Raw genomic sequence first — 16,435 nt, forward strand, 5'->3', positions numbered from 1 at the left:
AGGCTCAAGGCAAATTGGTTGATCAGATGAACAAGAGGCAGGGAAGAGAGTGTGTCAGAAACACTACTGGCAGGGGTACCTGGGTGAGGGGCCTGGATAAGGACATCAGGGAGCACCCAGGGAGTCCAGGTGGGGAAGAAACTTGATGGGGGTGGGGGACACAGAATGGGGAGAGAATGGAGGCCAAAGATGACCATACACTGACCATGCACTGGTCAGTGACCTTTCAGTGCACACAATTCACAAATCACCATAAGTTATACATGTGCCAGTTTACCCAGCACATACCACAGTGGATTTAATCTTTGCATCGAATTAAAGGCCAAAGAAGTAGTGGGAACCCTCCTGGAAGCCACCCCTCCATCTCTGGGGTGGGCTTTGGGGTCAGTGAAGGAGAGCTCTATTATTAGCTCTCAGTTTTGGAAAAGCCTCATTTCCCTGTGAGTCAAAAGTCAGGTCTGAGCTGGACCTCTGTCCCCTACCACCTGTATGTCCAGGGCTAAGATCTCTGAGCCTCAGTCTAGGCCAACGTACTTTTGTTGAGCCTTACTTAAATACCAGGCATGGACTGCATAGGCCCAGGAAGGGGTGCAAAGAGCTCACAGATCAGTAAATGTCACCATCCTTTCCACTCCATTATTGATAAAAATGAGAGCCTTGTATTTTCCTGACAGGTATCAAAAGAGAATGTGCCAGGCAATGCTCCATAAACTCAGCAGCCCTACAGAAATGATAGGACTTTTCCTGATAACGGACCAGGGTAGGGTTTCCTACATAGTTCTTTGAAGTGCGCACAGGGATTTTATTAAAATAAAAGCAATGTTCATAGTCATTTTTCTTCTACACATATTGCTTTGAAAGGTGTGCCATGCCTGGGGACTCAGGGAAGTTGCATGGGGTGGCTTGTGTACAAACCACATTTTGTACTCTCTGTATTTGGTGCTTTGACATTTGGGGCCTTGCTGACCTTGGAGAAACTGCTGCTTTCAGGGTTGGTCAATTCCTAGAAATAGGGTACGACTCACCTTCCAGTGCACCTTTCATAGGCAAACCAATCAATCTAGAGCTCACAGCCCAACCATATCCTTTATGGGGCTCTGACACTCTGGGCTACTATCCACTTGCCCTAATCACTCAGGTCCCTGAGAACTAGAGACAAACCCCTCTACCCAAGAGCCTACTAAAATTATTTAAACCCACCAAACTGAAGTCTGTTTATGCTGCCTCACTCAATCTTTTCTACAGAAACCACACTAGGAGGCTCCTGCCCACATCTCCTACTCTCCCTGCCTCTTGACCTACCCTGGTGCTTCCCCGTGTGGCCTCCACAGTGTCTTGTGCCATTTTTAGAGATCTGTGAGCATAAACCCATTTGTTTTCAAACAAATCTTGGGTATGCTTAAAACAGCGTGGTTCACGGGTGTGGGACATCTGATGTGCATAGGGACGGACATCATGTCCCAACAGCATGCCCAGTGGCAGGGACAGGCCTGTGTGCTGCATCTACATGTTTAATTTCAACATAGATTTGCTTTGCAACATAGCAAAGCACTGGGGTTAAGGGTAGGAGTTCAAGGTTAGAATGTGCACTTCTGATTCTTATGTGCATCAGTTTCCTTCTCTGTTAAGATGCGACGATGCCAATGGTACCACTTATAAGGTTGGCGAGAGGATTCAATGAGATTATCAATGCAAAGACTGGGCCCAGGACCTGGGAGTTAGGAAGCACTCCTAAGGTGAGCTATTTTGATTAACCCATTGTCCAATGTTTATTAAGAAGTAAACCTACAAAATCAAATTTGAAGTATTTCTTACAGTATGTTAAACTCTGTTTTACAGGTAAAAAATAATTGAATGTTGGTGATTTCATAGGGTTCCATCTTAGAAATTCATTTTCCTCTGACATTTGTTGTGGTCTATTTTCATCCAAGTGAGAATGATATTTCAGGTTTTCCACAATTACATTTGGAGACTCTTGCCTCAGGAAAGCCCCCCTAACTCTGGTTTGTTCAACAGGCTCTGGAAAGACACTCTGGCACTCTTGGCTTTAAATTTTCCACTTTTCGATGCTGTGTGTTTATAGCAGTAACAGTTTCCAAAAAAAAAGAAAAAAAAATCACACATAATTTCCACATATTCTTTCAGGCAAACAAACATTGTCTCAACGTGAAGTGAAAATAAAGCTTTGCTGGTTAGGAAAAAAAAAAAAAAACCCAGGTATTCACAATGAAGTCTGCCTCTTTCCTTGAAACCCTTTAAAATGTGATAAGCGACAGGAAGCTTCAAAGTGATATTCAGCAGCATAGTAAGGGAGAGTTGTGGAAATGTAAATGAACAAAGGATGGGACTGCTGCTCGGCAGCCAATCACAGGTTGGTTCCTTAATTAAGCGGTGCGCCGTTGTCATGGAGACACGTGGGAGCAGCACCCCGGAATTTCCACAGTCTTGGCACTCCGGGGGGCCAGGGTGCCTTCCCCTTCCTCGCACGCAGACACATGGGATGTTCTGCTATTCCAGCAGCTGGCACGATGGCCACAGCACACATTTTAAGCAAATTGCAAACCACTGCTTATATGAATTCAAGAATAAAGCTGTAGGAAGGAGCACCGTTAACGTGAGGAGTACCATTACGATTCCTATGGAATGGCATTTAGTATCACAATAGGGCAGTGTTTCTCAAAGTCCATGACCCCTTTCATCAGAGCCCCAAGGTTCTTTCCAATTGTACAATCCCAGCCCCACCCTCAGATCTCCTGAACTAGAATCTTCATTTTAACAAGGTGCCTCACCCAGTGAACTCTGCACCAGGGCTGGCATCATGCTGGGTGTTCTACCAGGCGTCTCGTAGGTCAATTTCTTGAACTAGGCAGCCCAACCAGCTACCATTTACTTGTGTGGTTCATAAAACATTCATCTCTTGAGGTTTAGGAAAGGCTTTCAGATGAGTCGGGTTAGACATGGTCAGGCTTTGGCTTTATCCTGTTTGACCCAGATTTAGGGCCCCACTTGTGTAAGTGGACCTGTCTTCACTTCCAACCACTTAGGAACCCTGTTTCGGTAGGTTCCCAAAGAGCCCCAAGTTAGCCAAGGAGCCCATCATCCAGGCACGAGCCCTGAACGTTAGGCTTGAAAATCACTTTGGCAGGACCAAAGTGTTTAGCATCTAGTTCAGGCTTTTAGACAAAGTATGTATATTTATGCAAACAACATACAACAGAGGATTGTTTGAGGGGGAAGGAAAGATCCTGGTCAGCTTCAGCATTAGGACTCGGGGCCTTTATGTTGGCAGATTCTAACGGAAACTCTGGGTCTAATTTGGTGGGTAAATGGACTCCATCGTGGGTCCAGAGGCTGCCCAAGCAGGGGTGCCATCAACTCCCTGGTGTCTCCACCTGCCCACCCATCATTTCTGTGCCTCATCTTCCTGTCTCTTTTCCTTTGGTATTTTTCTCCTTTCCTTCCCTCTCTCTCTCCCATCCCTGTCAACTCTTCCTTCTGTTTTTCCCATCTTTGTGGTTTTATGAAATGTCAGATCATTCAAAGTGGTTTGTTTTGTGTTGAGGTTTGAGGAGTGAAGCAAACAAAAGGCAGGCCTTTCTGTGCTGGGCTCCACAGTGGGGCTGTGGGCTGGGGACTGTACTTCGGAATTTCCGCCACCAGGCCTGCCTTCCCATTTTCCCAGGGTCAAAAGGGAAACTGAGGGTGTCAGTCTAGTTTAGAGGTACAACCAGAGCTTGGACCATTAGTTATCTGGATAATTTCAGAAAGTAAGATTTTACACTTGGCTAATCTGCTTCATAATCCATCCAAATGTGGATTTTTCTGGCTCCTCATAAAACGGCCACTTTCCGTGCATTAGGGTCAGAGTGAGCAGAAGACATATGTGCCAGACCCATGAGAACATGCTCACAGCAGTTCTGGAAAAAGGAGACTAAAGATGCAGAAACCAAGGTTATGGATCTTCATGTCACAGTGAAGCCCTGTTTGGCTGTGTGTAGGCTGAGCCTGTTCTTTATTAACTAGAAGCTGTTTCCCACAGTACAGAACTATTCCATCAGCCTGAAAATAAATACATGAATAAAGTGCATTTCAGTGGGACTTTGTGCACCGGCATAAACAAGTGTGGGAGTACGTTCTTCTCAAACGGGAGACAGCATTTATGAGCACAAAACGCATCTTGGGAACATGAAAATCCAAACGCAAATATGAAAAGCACGTATTCTCACTCCTCCTCCCTCAGGGATTCTTATGCCCCCGTGTGCACGTTTGCATGATAAAAGACACTGCCGCAGTTATATGACAATTAAAGCTTACCATTGTTGTAAGAGCGAAAATTTCCTACAAATTTTATGTATTCATAAGTTGGAAATTCCTTTGGGTTCAAGCTGCCTCTGAGAAGATGGCAATAAAACTCTAAATCGTTGTCAGCTGGGCCGTTAAAGGAAAAAAAGAAAAAGGAACATGAATATGACATAGATTCTAGACTAAACAAGTTTATCTTTGTGTAACTCATGGGCTTTAGTCTACACACGGCCAGGACATTTCTCTCATTATGATGGACTTTTGGACATGGTTTTATAACCTTTGCAGAATAGGGGGTTTTCCCCCATAGTCTATATGGATATTTTTGCATTCTGTACTTGGGCCCAATTAGTCTTAATTTGCTCCCAGATGTCTGTGGTTGCTTATGTCGGCATTGATTAGTTCTGGTTGTTTTCATATGGTGTATTAAAATAAAGCTGCTCATATAGAGCTGCTCTCTTTAATTTAATCTTTTCACATTGCTTTGAAGTAAAATCAGATACACAACAGGACAAATTATTCATGGAAAATGGACTAAGGCTTGAACAAGCACGAGGCACTTGTGTTACCTCCATCAACGTACATGGTTCAGCAGGCACCGAGGCCGCCCTTTCCATCCAGGTTGCCAATTTTGAGGAAAACTTTAAAATTCCATAAAAACTGGAAACGTATAGAAATAACCAGATGACAGCCTCGGGAGAGGAGAACTTGGCGTTTTGACCTAATTATTCAGTTTTCAGTTGGATACTTGGTTATTATATACATCTAGCTTTACAGTGCCCTCTAAAATAAGCAAGTCGACTGTTCCCTGATTTTTTGCAGTGTTGATTACCAAAAGACTCGCATGTTAAAAAAAAAAAAAAGAACTTGTATTACAGGCAAAATGAATTCTTATTCTTAAGCACCATGCTTTCAAATTTTCCACAGAGAAGTTAAATGTCATATGATTCTACTACATACTACTACTACATAAAACTCTAGTTTTAGCTTTAAATTTCAAATAAAATATACCTCTAAGGACTTTGGAAATACTCTGAGTCACAAGGAAAGCTGTTCTTAAAATTAGTTCTCCCTCTCTTAATTCATGCTAACCTCCTTTCCAAAGTAAAATTCTTATCTTTGTATCTTGTAAAACCAGTAAAGGTAAACTTACATTTTAAGTATTCTGGGGAGGGGGAATCTGTCACAAGCATATGGGAAGAGAGCATTTTATAAACTTCTGAATGTTCTTGTTCTGGAAGAAAATTTAACAAATTCTGATCCATGACATCTGACTGAAAAAGAAAATAAAGAACAAAGGTACACACTCAACGAAGATGAAAAACAAAAGCAAAAACAAAACCTGGACATTCAGGACCATTTAGAACTGATCTCTGAAATGAAAAGTCCAAGATCTGATTTTCCACAAAGACTCTCAGTTCCATCACTCTGTAATCCTGGATTATAATCTAGAACGTGTCACTTGTTCCAATGCAAATGTGCTATGGTATTGCCCAAGGGCCCATGAGAAAAGTAAGAGTTAAATTAGACAAATATGCAGACAGTCCCACTCTTCCTGGAGGAGCCCCACCTACCAGCACTCCTGTGTTCTGGCTGGGGCCCCCGTGTGAGCCCTGTCACTCGTGTGAAGGGTTGTAAAGAATGTGTGGGGTTCCTTTTCTGACCCCCATTTCCGAATGCCTGTTTACTTCTTAAGATCCCTCCAATCGAAGGAACTGCACTTTTTTTCTGAGTGCTTGGGCACTGCGCATACAAAATGAATAAGATGTAGAATCTAGATATAGCATTGTCCAATACAACTGTCTGTGAAGATGGAAATGGTCTATAATGTGCGCTGTCCCTTACAAGAGCCACCAGCTACGTGGCTATGAACACTGAAATGTGGCTGGTAGGACTGAAGACTGAATTTTTAATTGTATTTAATTTTAATGATTTTAATTGGAATTTAAATAGCCACATGTGGCTAGTGGTTCCCATAGTGGCTAGTGCAGGTGGAAGCTCACAGAGGAGAAAGAGAAGACAGGCACGTCTCTTGCTGCCTTAGTCTCCCTCGATAAACTCATGCTTTCATACATTTTTGAAACATGACCTGCAAACACTCTTAAATTTGTATATCCAGGCAACTCTCTGTTGTGTGCCCCCTGAGAACCTGAGATTCATATGCATCCCTAATGTCCTCATTCTTTTGCGCCCATATCTCCTCTTCCCTCGAGCTCAATGTCCCGATGCCCGGTATTGCCAATTGGTCACTTGCCCATCCCAGACACCTTGGTGGCATTCTCAACGTCTCCCCTTCTCACCCTCATCTTCACATCCAAATGATGTTCAAGTACTGTGAGATGTTCCTCCCTCAAATTCTCTCAGATCTCCTCACTTCTCTATTTCCATGGCCTCAACCCCCAGTCTAGATCACCATCATCTCTTATCTGGGGAATGAACTGACCAAACTGGTCTTCCCACATCAACTTTTGTTCCTGTCCAACTTATTCTCCATCAGCAGCCAGAAGGAGCCTTGTATCATCAGATCAGGTCACCCCCTTGCTTAAATCTATCTAGCTGCAGGGCACCTGGCTGGCTCAAGCCGTACAGCATGTGACTCTTGATCTCAGGGCTGTGAGTTTGAGCCCCATGTTGGGTGCAGAGCTTACTTAAAGACAAAACAAAACAATACAAAACAAATCAAATACTGTCAGTCAGCTTCCAAATGCTCCCATGACAAAGTCTGAACCTCCCCATTCACTTCTGAGGCTGCGTATTACCCACCCTCTAAACTTCCTTCTTTCCAGTCTACCAGTCTTCCCCACGCTGCACCTTCCTTTCAGAGGGAAGGGGCTTGCTCTTCCCCACGCTGCACCTTGAGGCTGGGACATCGTGCACTGCTCCTTTTGTCTGGCTAACTTTTGTGCATCCTTTAGGTCCCTGCTTTGAAGGCACTGCTTCTGAGAATGCATGCATAAATGCCACCCTGACTGCTGTGGCTCTGGCCTCTGAAGCCCCTTACTATGTGCCATATTGAAACCGCTGGTGAAGGGCAAGTCTGCCTAGACCACACTGGCCTGTGTCACGACAAGGTGGGGAGAACCCTAGAGGTTGGGACTGAAAGCTGGCTCTACCCCCTCAGGGCTGCGCTTTGCTCAACCAAAAGAGAAGGAAGCCAGGAGCTACTGGTCAAAGGGCACAGAGCAATCACTCAATGGATGCTCAGTGTGATTAAGTGTTTAATAACACTTTAAGAAAGTTCTTGAAGTTTTCTTGTTCGTTCACATGCTGATGTGTATCCTCTGCCTGCCCCATCCAACAGGAGCCCCAGGAGAGTAGGGGTCCTGTCTGCCTTCATTTTGATATGCCTGACATCTAATGGTACCTGGCCTTAAAAAAAAAAATGCATTAACTAGCTGAAAGAAGTAAAAGGAGTAAAAACAAGACACCCCTAGAACACTGAGCATGGTGTGCTGAATCCAATCACAAGGACCGAGAGGCTTTCAGGGAACAATTCCCACAGGCAGGGATCCTTGAGTGGGATCTGGGGGACAAGATGGCGTCTTCAGGGCAGCCAGGGTGCTCTAGGCAGGGGGCACAGCATGCACAGAAACATCACAGGGGAGGGAGGAGAGCAATGGAGGCAGGGGTTGCAAAGGGAAGTGAGGCCAGAGCAAAGAAGGTTGCAGAGGAGACAGTGCCCTGTCCTGTGTGCCTGGGATGGGGAGATGGAACCCACTGAGGGCCTAGAGGAAGGCACTGTACCAGTGCTTTAAAGAAATCCCTTAAGGTTTCTAGTCTGAGGAGGGAGGGAGCACAGGAAACCAGACTAGAGATGGTCAGAGTCTGAGCAGGCACAGGGAATGGGGAGATGTAATGCACAGGAGAAGGGAGAGTCCAAACAGGTCATTCAACAGCATAATCCACCCAACACTGAGGGCTACTGTGTGCCTGCCAGCCACTGCCTTTGGCACTGGGAAGAAACACAACGAAGCAGGCAAGCCCCTTCCCTCTTGCAGCCAGCATTCTAGAGGCTGTGAGGAAGGGAGATACTAACTTGGTGGCTGATGAAGGACAGGAGGAGGAAAGGAAGGGACTCCCAGCTCCATTGCACCCTGGCTTGGCTTGATCTCTATTGGCAAAGACTCTGCAAACCCTTCACTAGCCTGTGCTATCATTTTCTCATTCAGGCTTTCTCCAAGTTCCTTCTGATGTTCTTGATTTTATTGTAAGCGCATTCCCTTTAGTTTTTTAGATGCTGACTAATGCTCAAAGACAACAGTATTCTTTCTTCTTAAAGACATTTCAGATACAAGAAAATGATGACGAAGTCACTCCATGGCCTTTTCTTGGAGAGCCAGGTGGAAACCCCTTCCCCTGATGTATGACAGGGAGCAGGGTTACAGGGCTACCTGACCTTGTTGCTCCTGTGGAAGGCAGTTGGCAGGTCACAGGGCTGTGGGGGCACCTCAGGCTACAAGTTCTGCATAGAATAAAGGTGAACCCTGGATGGAGATTGCTGGGAGGGGGGAGACTGTGAGGATTATGAGTCAATATACGCATGAAAAGTGCTCAGAGCTGTGGTTGGCACAGAGCAAGCTCTCTCTCTCTTCACTGTTATATTACTATTATGCCATTTCAACATGACAACCAACACAAACAATGATAATTTGAAAATTTAAACCCTAACGCTTACCGGAGAGTAAATTATATATGCAATTGAACTGTCCCTTGAATGAGCTGAGCTCTGCTTATTAAAATGACAGCAATTACAGAGACAAGGGAGGGCATTTGCCATCTGCAGCTATCTTCATAGCTGAATCACAGTGTCTAGAACATCATTTACCTGTTGGAGGTGGAAGGTTCTCATTCTCAACTTACTGGGATGTCCTTGGCTGCTTTATCAAGAATCTTTACCAAAAATACTTTCAATACAAATGCCTATTCCTAAATTCCAAATTGCACATCTCCCATGTTTATTCTTGGGGCCCCATGGGGGCCTGGGGATGATCTGGAAGCGCTTCGGGAGGCAGTGAGGCATTTTCCTCTCTCCCTACAAACCAGCAGCACCAGATTAGTCCTACCCAGCAAAGTTAAGTGAGAGCCTGCACAGGGAGCACACAGAGGGTGGCCAGCTGAGTTGGAAATGAGCTGGGTGGACACTCTGTCCAGCAATGTCCCAAACGGGCCCTGGCAGTTCTGGCTGGAGATGTGTTGGCCACAGTTGCAAAGGGCAATTGTGGGAAGTCCTGGAGAAGCTTCATACTGCGAAGAGGCAGGAATGAGCTCAGGGAAGCAGTCAGGCCCTTGATCTCCCTAAGGGGCCAGGAAGCTGGAAGCATAGTCGATATGCTTTGATGCAATTTAGATTCGGAATCAAACTGATGGCCAAACAGTAATGCTTTCAGAAGACAGCACTGCAAGTGGCTTTGACCTTAGAGTAGTGAAGAATTAATTAGGGTATAAAAGGTACCAATTATGAAGAATCTCTATTCATGAAAAGAACCGAGAGAGGGAAAGGTAAGCCACAAAATGAGAGAATATGTTTGCAACACACACACCATGGTGTTAAGTCCTAAAATTAAGGTTCACTGTTAACTGCCGCCTTGTCACCTGGCAAAATTGGGAGGGCCTCGATTTTGCACAACTGAAAGTTCTCCTTCACACTCTGGCTCCATGGATAAGGTCCCCTAGCTAAACAGTGCTCCTTATCAAGGGGGACAGGCACAGTTCCTGCTCATCCCTGACTAGAGGGTTTAGTTCCCTGCCAGCCTGTGGAATTACTCAAACAAGCCAGTCTCACTCCTGTGGGGATCAGGGAGTACCTCACCCCCTTGTTACTAGGAAGCCTGCTTCTCACAGCCCCTGCTGGTTCACTGTTCCAGAGCGCGGCCCTGTGTGGCCGTGCGTCCTCGCCCTCCAGGTTGTAAGCATACGTGACTTAAACAGCTATTGAGCTCACGTGTCCAGTATTGGGTGTTGTGTGTTCCACCGAACCTGTATCCCTAAGGCAGAGTGAGTAGGAGGCAATTCAAATGACCTCTGACACAGGACGAGTATTGAGAACATGGAAAGAATGCTTACAAATCATTACAAGAAACAAACTAGACAATCCAGTAGGAAAATGGCAAAATACCTGAACAAGCACCGTGTTCACAAATGAGGAAATCCAAATGGCTAACAAACATATGCAAAGATGCTCCATCTCATTAGCAATGGGGGAGAGACACAAATCAAAACTCCATGAGATGCCCTCATGCATTAGGTTGGCAAACAGTAGGAAGCATGACAATCCAAGTTCTGTGGCACGGAGCACTTGGAACTCAACTCTGCAGGTGGAGGGTTGATGGGTGCAACCACTGTTAGCAACCTGGTATTACCTAGTAGCGGTGAGGGTGAACCTACTCTATAATCCAGCAATTCTACACATAGTCCCTATAGGATGCTTGCAGATGTCCATCAGGAAACACACGCAGCATGTTCACAAAAGCCCTTTCTAAGACTTCCAAGCTGGAACAGATGCAGAAATTTTAGCCCATTCCTCCAGTGGAATACTGGGCAGCAGTGAAAATAAACCCATGACAGCCACTACTAACAGTGTGGGATGGATGGATCTCATAAACCATGTTGAGCAAAAGGAGTACATTTCCTATGGCTCTATTCTACATGAAGTTAAACAAAAGGTAGTACTAAATTACAGTGTTCAGTGACAGATCACAAGTTGGTAGAACTGCAAAGAAAAACAAGAAAGCAATGATCTCAAAAGCCAGGAAGATGGTCACCTCTGGCTGGAAGGTGGGGGTATGATGGGAAAAGAACAGACAGGAGCTTCCACGGTCCTGGCTATATTCTGTTTCTTCACCTCAGTGACAGCCACCTGTATGTTCCTGCTCACTTTATCGTCAATTTAAAAACTGAATGTATGTTTTATACATACTTTTGCATGTATGCTTTATAAAAATCAAAAGGCACATTAAAATAAAAACAATCTAACTGGTGACCTGGACTCTTTCAACCTGTGACCAACTCTGAGCTGCATGTAGCCACACCTGCCACACCCCTCCTAGACAGAGGGACCCCCAGCTTGGCCCCCACCAAGAGCCACCTTTGACCAGGTGACTGGGATCAGGTAGGTTCTTCCAGCAGGTGAGGGCAGGTGGAGGGGGAAGGGAGGGCAGAGCGATGTTTCCTGGAAGGTGTTTCACGGACTTGCTGCTACATTGTGTGGTAACACAGCCCAGAGCTCTGTCTTTCCTATTCATGACCTCCTCTCCCTGCTGTGACCCTCACCACGGGAATTTGTTCCCTTATTCCACTTTGATCTTGCACTGCTTGCTGGAGCTTAGGAGAACCAGCATTCCACAGAAGTAATTTTTGGTCTGTAGATTTCTCCAACTTTATAATCACTCATGCCCTAGATTATCTCCCACTGGGGAAGTGGTGTTGTCCACGCCCATGTTTCTCACTTCTGAGGCACTTCCCAGAGCTGTTTGCAATTGCTCCTGAGGTAGCAGCCCCATTTAAGACCTCAGCCCATCACCCAGTGAACACTTAGCCACATGGGGTCTGTGCTCAGGGCTAGAGACAGGACTTCTGCTTTATGAACCTAGCATGATCCCCCTCATTCAGCAAACATTGCAATCATTAACAAATCAAAACAACCACCTGGGAAGATTTTTTAGAAACTCAAACAAAAGTCCAAACCGGAAACACAGATTATGCCTACTTTGAGTCTCTCATTTGGTTCTGCCTCAGCCATATGATTCTTTCCCAAGTCTGTCAGAGGCATGTGACTTAGAGTCCCTTAGATCTTTCCTGGAAAGTTTTCATTTCAGAAGCTCCCTCTAGCCCTTGGTCTTCCATCTGCACACTCATCCGCCATGCCCATGTTTCTTCTTTGACCACCTGTGTTCGTTAATTCTAGATACTGAAATGTACTGGTGTCGCCACCACAGGAAAGTTTTGACTTTGTCTTAACATCATTTTCTTCTTTGAGCTATTTTCTTCTTTTTTTCTCTATCAAGTTGGGAGAGAAAGTTCTAGCATGTTTCAGCAGAAGATTGCTATACAGAAATCTATCACGGGAGCTTTTGCCATGTCTGAGTTTCTGGTAGTAGGAAGGGGACAGAGAGACTATAAACCTGACAGTCTCAAAATAGAAAGGAATTCTTGCTGCTTTTTGTCCCCCAACCTTCCCAATCATGGATGGGCCTCCAATCCCAGGCCACGCAAGTGATAGTGGGACCTAACCCCTGGTGTGCCAGCCTTTGATACCGATGGGGCCCTGCTGCTGGGGCCCACAGCCTCCTGCTCCCTGCCCACACTGCGTCTCTGTTGGACGTGCCCTCCCTCAATGGCCACCTCTCCCACGAAGACTGACCACTACCTTTCAGTTCTCCATCCTCTCTTCTTAACCAGTCTCCCTACCCTGAGAGTACACCGAACTTTACTCTGTCTTATATAGAATTCTGAGTAGTGGTTAAGCAACCAATCCTAGAGTCAAAATGCCTGAGTTCAAATTCCAGCCCCACCACTTACTGGCTATAGAACCTGAAGCTCTCTGTGCCTTAGCTTCTTCATCTTTGAACTGGGGTAAGTACCTATCTCACAGAGTCATTGTAAGAATTATAAGGGTAAGGAGAGCGAATGTGATATAGCTCTAGCTCTGTGCCAGGTACTAAGTGCTTTACACATATTCACTCACGGGAGGCACTCTTAGTGGTGCCTGGCACATAGTTAAGTGCTCAATACTTGTTGGCTATTTTCCGATTAGTCCCTAATGGTTTTATAGGTGAAATCTCTCAACAAAACTGCAAACCCTTAAGGGAAAATAATCTCACGTGGGCCTTTTGAAAGGCTGCATTGTCTGTGGACAAGTCCTCGGCTCATGCTGAGTAGTAACTAAGTCAGACTCAAAGTGAATTAAACCAAAAGCAGAATTCCCAAATGACAACTCCAACCCTTGGCATCAGGAATACACTGGAGCCGAGTGGTGATGAGCTTGGGCTCTGCAGGCAGTCATGTCTGGGCTAGGCCCTGCTCTACACCTCACTGGCCAGGCCACCTTGGGTTTCCTTCTTTGTAAAATAGAGGGGATACAGGTATTCTTGGATGGGCTCCTCTGCTGAACCAGCCGGTGACTGATTGGCACCTGGGAAGCATCCATCCTTAATCTCCCTTGTCCACCCACGAGAACAAAGATGCAAGCAAAAAAAGAGAAGAAGGTGATGCTCTGGATAAAAACTGGATAATATAAGTTAAATAGAAGTTAAGTTTGGGGATTGCCCATCCTGAGCTCACCTCCCCTGGCGAGATTTTAAGGGCTGACTCTATGTGTGTCTGGGTGTAGTCTGTGTATTGACAGACGCTCATGATTCATATGAGTCTTTAGCATTGATAAGCCAGAGACAGGATCATTTCTGATCCTTCCAGAGTTACAGAATCATTCACATAGGTGGTCCTAAAATGCTCCGTAATTTCAAATCAGAATTCCAGACTTACTTTCTGACTCCCCTCTGTCATGTATAGTAACTGGGTCATCAGATAATTACTAAAGCATAAAGCAGAACAGAGCAAATCGTATTTGCCCAAACATCTCTGGGCTCCTACATCTCATTCCTGGGTCATTAAGGAGGCTCCATGTCATTGCTTTCAATCGGTGCCTGTCATGACCCCAGTCCACCCCTTCAAGACAAAACACAGACTCCTCCAAAGAAGCACCCATCACTTCTTTTTCCTCAGCCACCTCAGGTCAGCCCAAAGAAGCTGGGCTGATTTGGTGGGATCACTTCTGTGTTCCTCGTATTGGCCTCATCACTATTCTAGCCTCAGATAAAACCAGGGTGAAACTGTGCTTTTGTCTCCTTGGGACTCAATGAGAACCAGCCTCTCTGACAGCTATCAAGAGGAGATAGCCACCCCCACCCCCGACCAAATTCACTTGGAGATGGTGCAGGGAGTGGGCCAAAACACAAAGGTTAGACAGATTATGGGGTAATTCAAAGGCATCTGCCTAGCAAGGTAAAAACTCCTTTTCTGGGCTACGTCACACAATGACCAAGCAAAGGAAAAATGTGGACAGTGGCTTTGATCTCCACACAGTGTCATTTGCAGAAATGATGCAATGGGGAGTGGCTTCCGAGGACAAGTGTAACCCAAGACAGCGTGGAATCCTGGGCCAGTAGCAAAGCTGGGCTCATCACCCCAAGGAAGCAGAGTTGCTCACAGAGCAAGGCCACACTGCTCTCTGTCAGGTGCAGCTAAGGAGAGGCGGCCATGGTCCTCCAGTGTCTTCCTAGCCCAGGATTTCCTTTGTACAGGAACTAGGGGAAGCAGTTACCCTCCTTATCACATCTGCTGGCCGGCCACCCACCCACCCATGTGCAGGGAGTGGGGAGTGGTGGGGTTAGGTGGTCTGGCAGGGCTTGTTGGGAGGAGAGAGAAGAGAGGTTTTTATCTCATTTGGGATGCTCCTGGTAGAGCTGTCATTCAAGATCACACTCTGTAGGAATAAATAATGGTGTGGCAGGAAGTGGAAGGCCGGCCAAACGCCTTTGAGAGATCCCCAGAGGTGGACCCTCCACAGGCTAGGTGCTGCTTGGTGAGTGGGTGTTAGCAGGGTTCCAGGAGGACTTATGCAGAGAGGAGGAGGAGAGGGAGAAAGGAGGAGAGGCAAAGAGGCAAGAAGGTAGCAAAAGAAGGAGGAAGAAGGGGAGGGAAGAACATCTAGGATGGTTTTTGTCAAGCAGCACCCACCCCCACTCTGAGCCTCCACCTGGCTCCCCTGGACAGCAGGGCTTGTCCTGCTGCCTACACCCTTCTCATTCCCCAAGGCCTCCCTGGTCCAACTACATCCTCTCAGAATAGTTCAACTCTCCCCCCACCCTCCATCCCCCCTGTCACAGATCCCTTACTACCATTAAGTGTCATCACCCACTTGTGATCTCAGACATGTCCTCAGTGATCCCCAAACCACGCCCCATCACCATCCATCTGTTGTACATTCCTCCACCAGCTCTGCTTTGACCCAGGAAGTCGGCTTTTCCCTTGGAGGGACACCCATCAGCCTCGGTACAGGCTCTAAGATCTGCTAACTGTGCTGGGACTCTCTCATCGGTTCAGCTGCTGCATGGTTTCTGGGCCACAGAGGGTGAGGACCTGCTCCCATGTCCCCCTGACAGGTCGGGGTTTGCCAAGATCTTGGTGCCTCGCTTGTTCCAGAATGGCACATGCCTGCGTCTGCCCTTCCTCTAGAAGGGAAGTTCTTGCTGAGAACACCATTAACTTTTCTTACGCACAGACCCCCTCATACCTACGTCACCCCTGATCTGAGATCTGAATGGTTCTCAAGGTAAGATGATAATGTGTACTGGCAAAGGTCAGCAGAGCAGACACTTACCGGTAAATGCCCCAGGAGAGGCGTGATACTGTCTGAAACATAGAGGATGCTGCCATCCGTGGTCACTGCGATGATGAAGCCGTCTAACGCCTGCGGAAAATGCAACAGTGGAAGGCTCCTTAGCCGTGCTTTTATGGAGGAGGATGTCACTGAAGCAAAGGACCCCCTGTCACGACACTGACTTTGTGGTGTAACTCTTAGAATATTTCCACAAATAACCTCGCCGCACTTTTCAGCCTCGCACAGGAGGATTTCGTACACGGATTCGTCTAGCCTAGGCAAAGTGCTTGCCAAAGCAGTAAAGGACTCCCTGGAATCCTACCTGTTGATATCATGAGACAAAATTTAGCCATGGAAATTACCTAAGTAGTGTTTAATGATAAGCATCCCGTTGGGCTAAATCAGAGACACCTCAATTACCATTAAAAGATGTCAGTGATATTGTATGGTTCCCATCCCTCTACCGTCAATATGGCTTTGAGTTCAGCAGGAAACATTTACCGGAAGATACTGGACCTAACAGATGCATTAACAACTGTCAGTCAGGGTCAACCTCTGCCTTCATTCATTGCCATAGGAGGAATACCTCCTGGAGGAACTGTTTGTAAAGAACATTCACATTACTTACTGAGTGTCTACTGTATGTGAGGCATGCTGCTGTAGATGCTTCTGATAGGAAAGAAGGGGTAGAGGCTGCCAATGTTTTTCTTTCTTTCTTTCTTTCTTTCTTTCTTTCTTTCTTTCTTTCTTTCTTTC

The 16,435-nt window shown here is 46.1% G+C and overlaps 1 protein-coding gene across 1 annotated transcript in view; it reads right to left on the reverse strand.

Annotated features, from left to right (window-relative positions):
- The window catches only part of NPAS2 (neuronal PAS domain protein 2), a 159,773-nt gene that overhangs the window by 37,734 nt on the left and 105,604 nt on the right, over window positions 1–16,435 (reverse strand). Inside the window, exons 5-7 of the mRNA XM_049651359.1 lie at window positions 15,680–15,769; window positions 5,456–5,576; window positions 4,315–4,428 (exon numbers count right to left, since the gene is read on the reverse strand). Of these exons, the coding sequence (XP_049507316.1) occupies window positions 4,315–4,428; window positions 5,456–5,576; window positions 15,680–15,769 (325 nt within the window). The remainder of the gene's footprint in view (window positions 1–4,314; window positions 4,429–5,455; window positions 5,577–15,679; window positions 15,770–16,435) is intronic.

Source organism: Panthera uncia (genome assembly GCF_023721935.1).
Source record: "Panthera uncia isolate 11264 chromosome A3 unlocalized genomic scaffold, Puncia_PCG_1.0 HiC_scaffold_11, whole genome shotgun sequence".
In the NCBI taxonomy this organism is placed as follows: domain Eukaryota; kingdom Metazoa; phylum Chordata; class Mammalia; order Carnivora; family Felidae; genus Panthera; species Panthera uncia.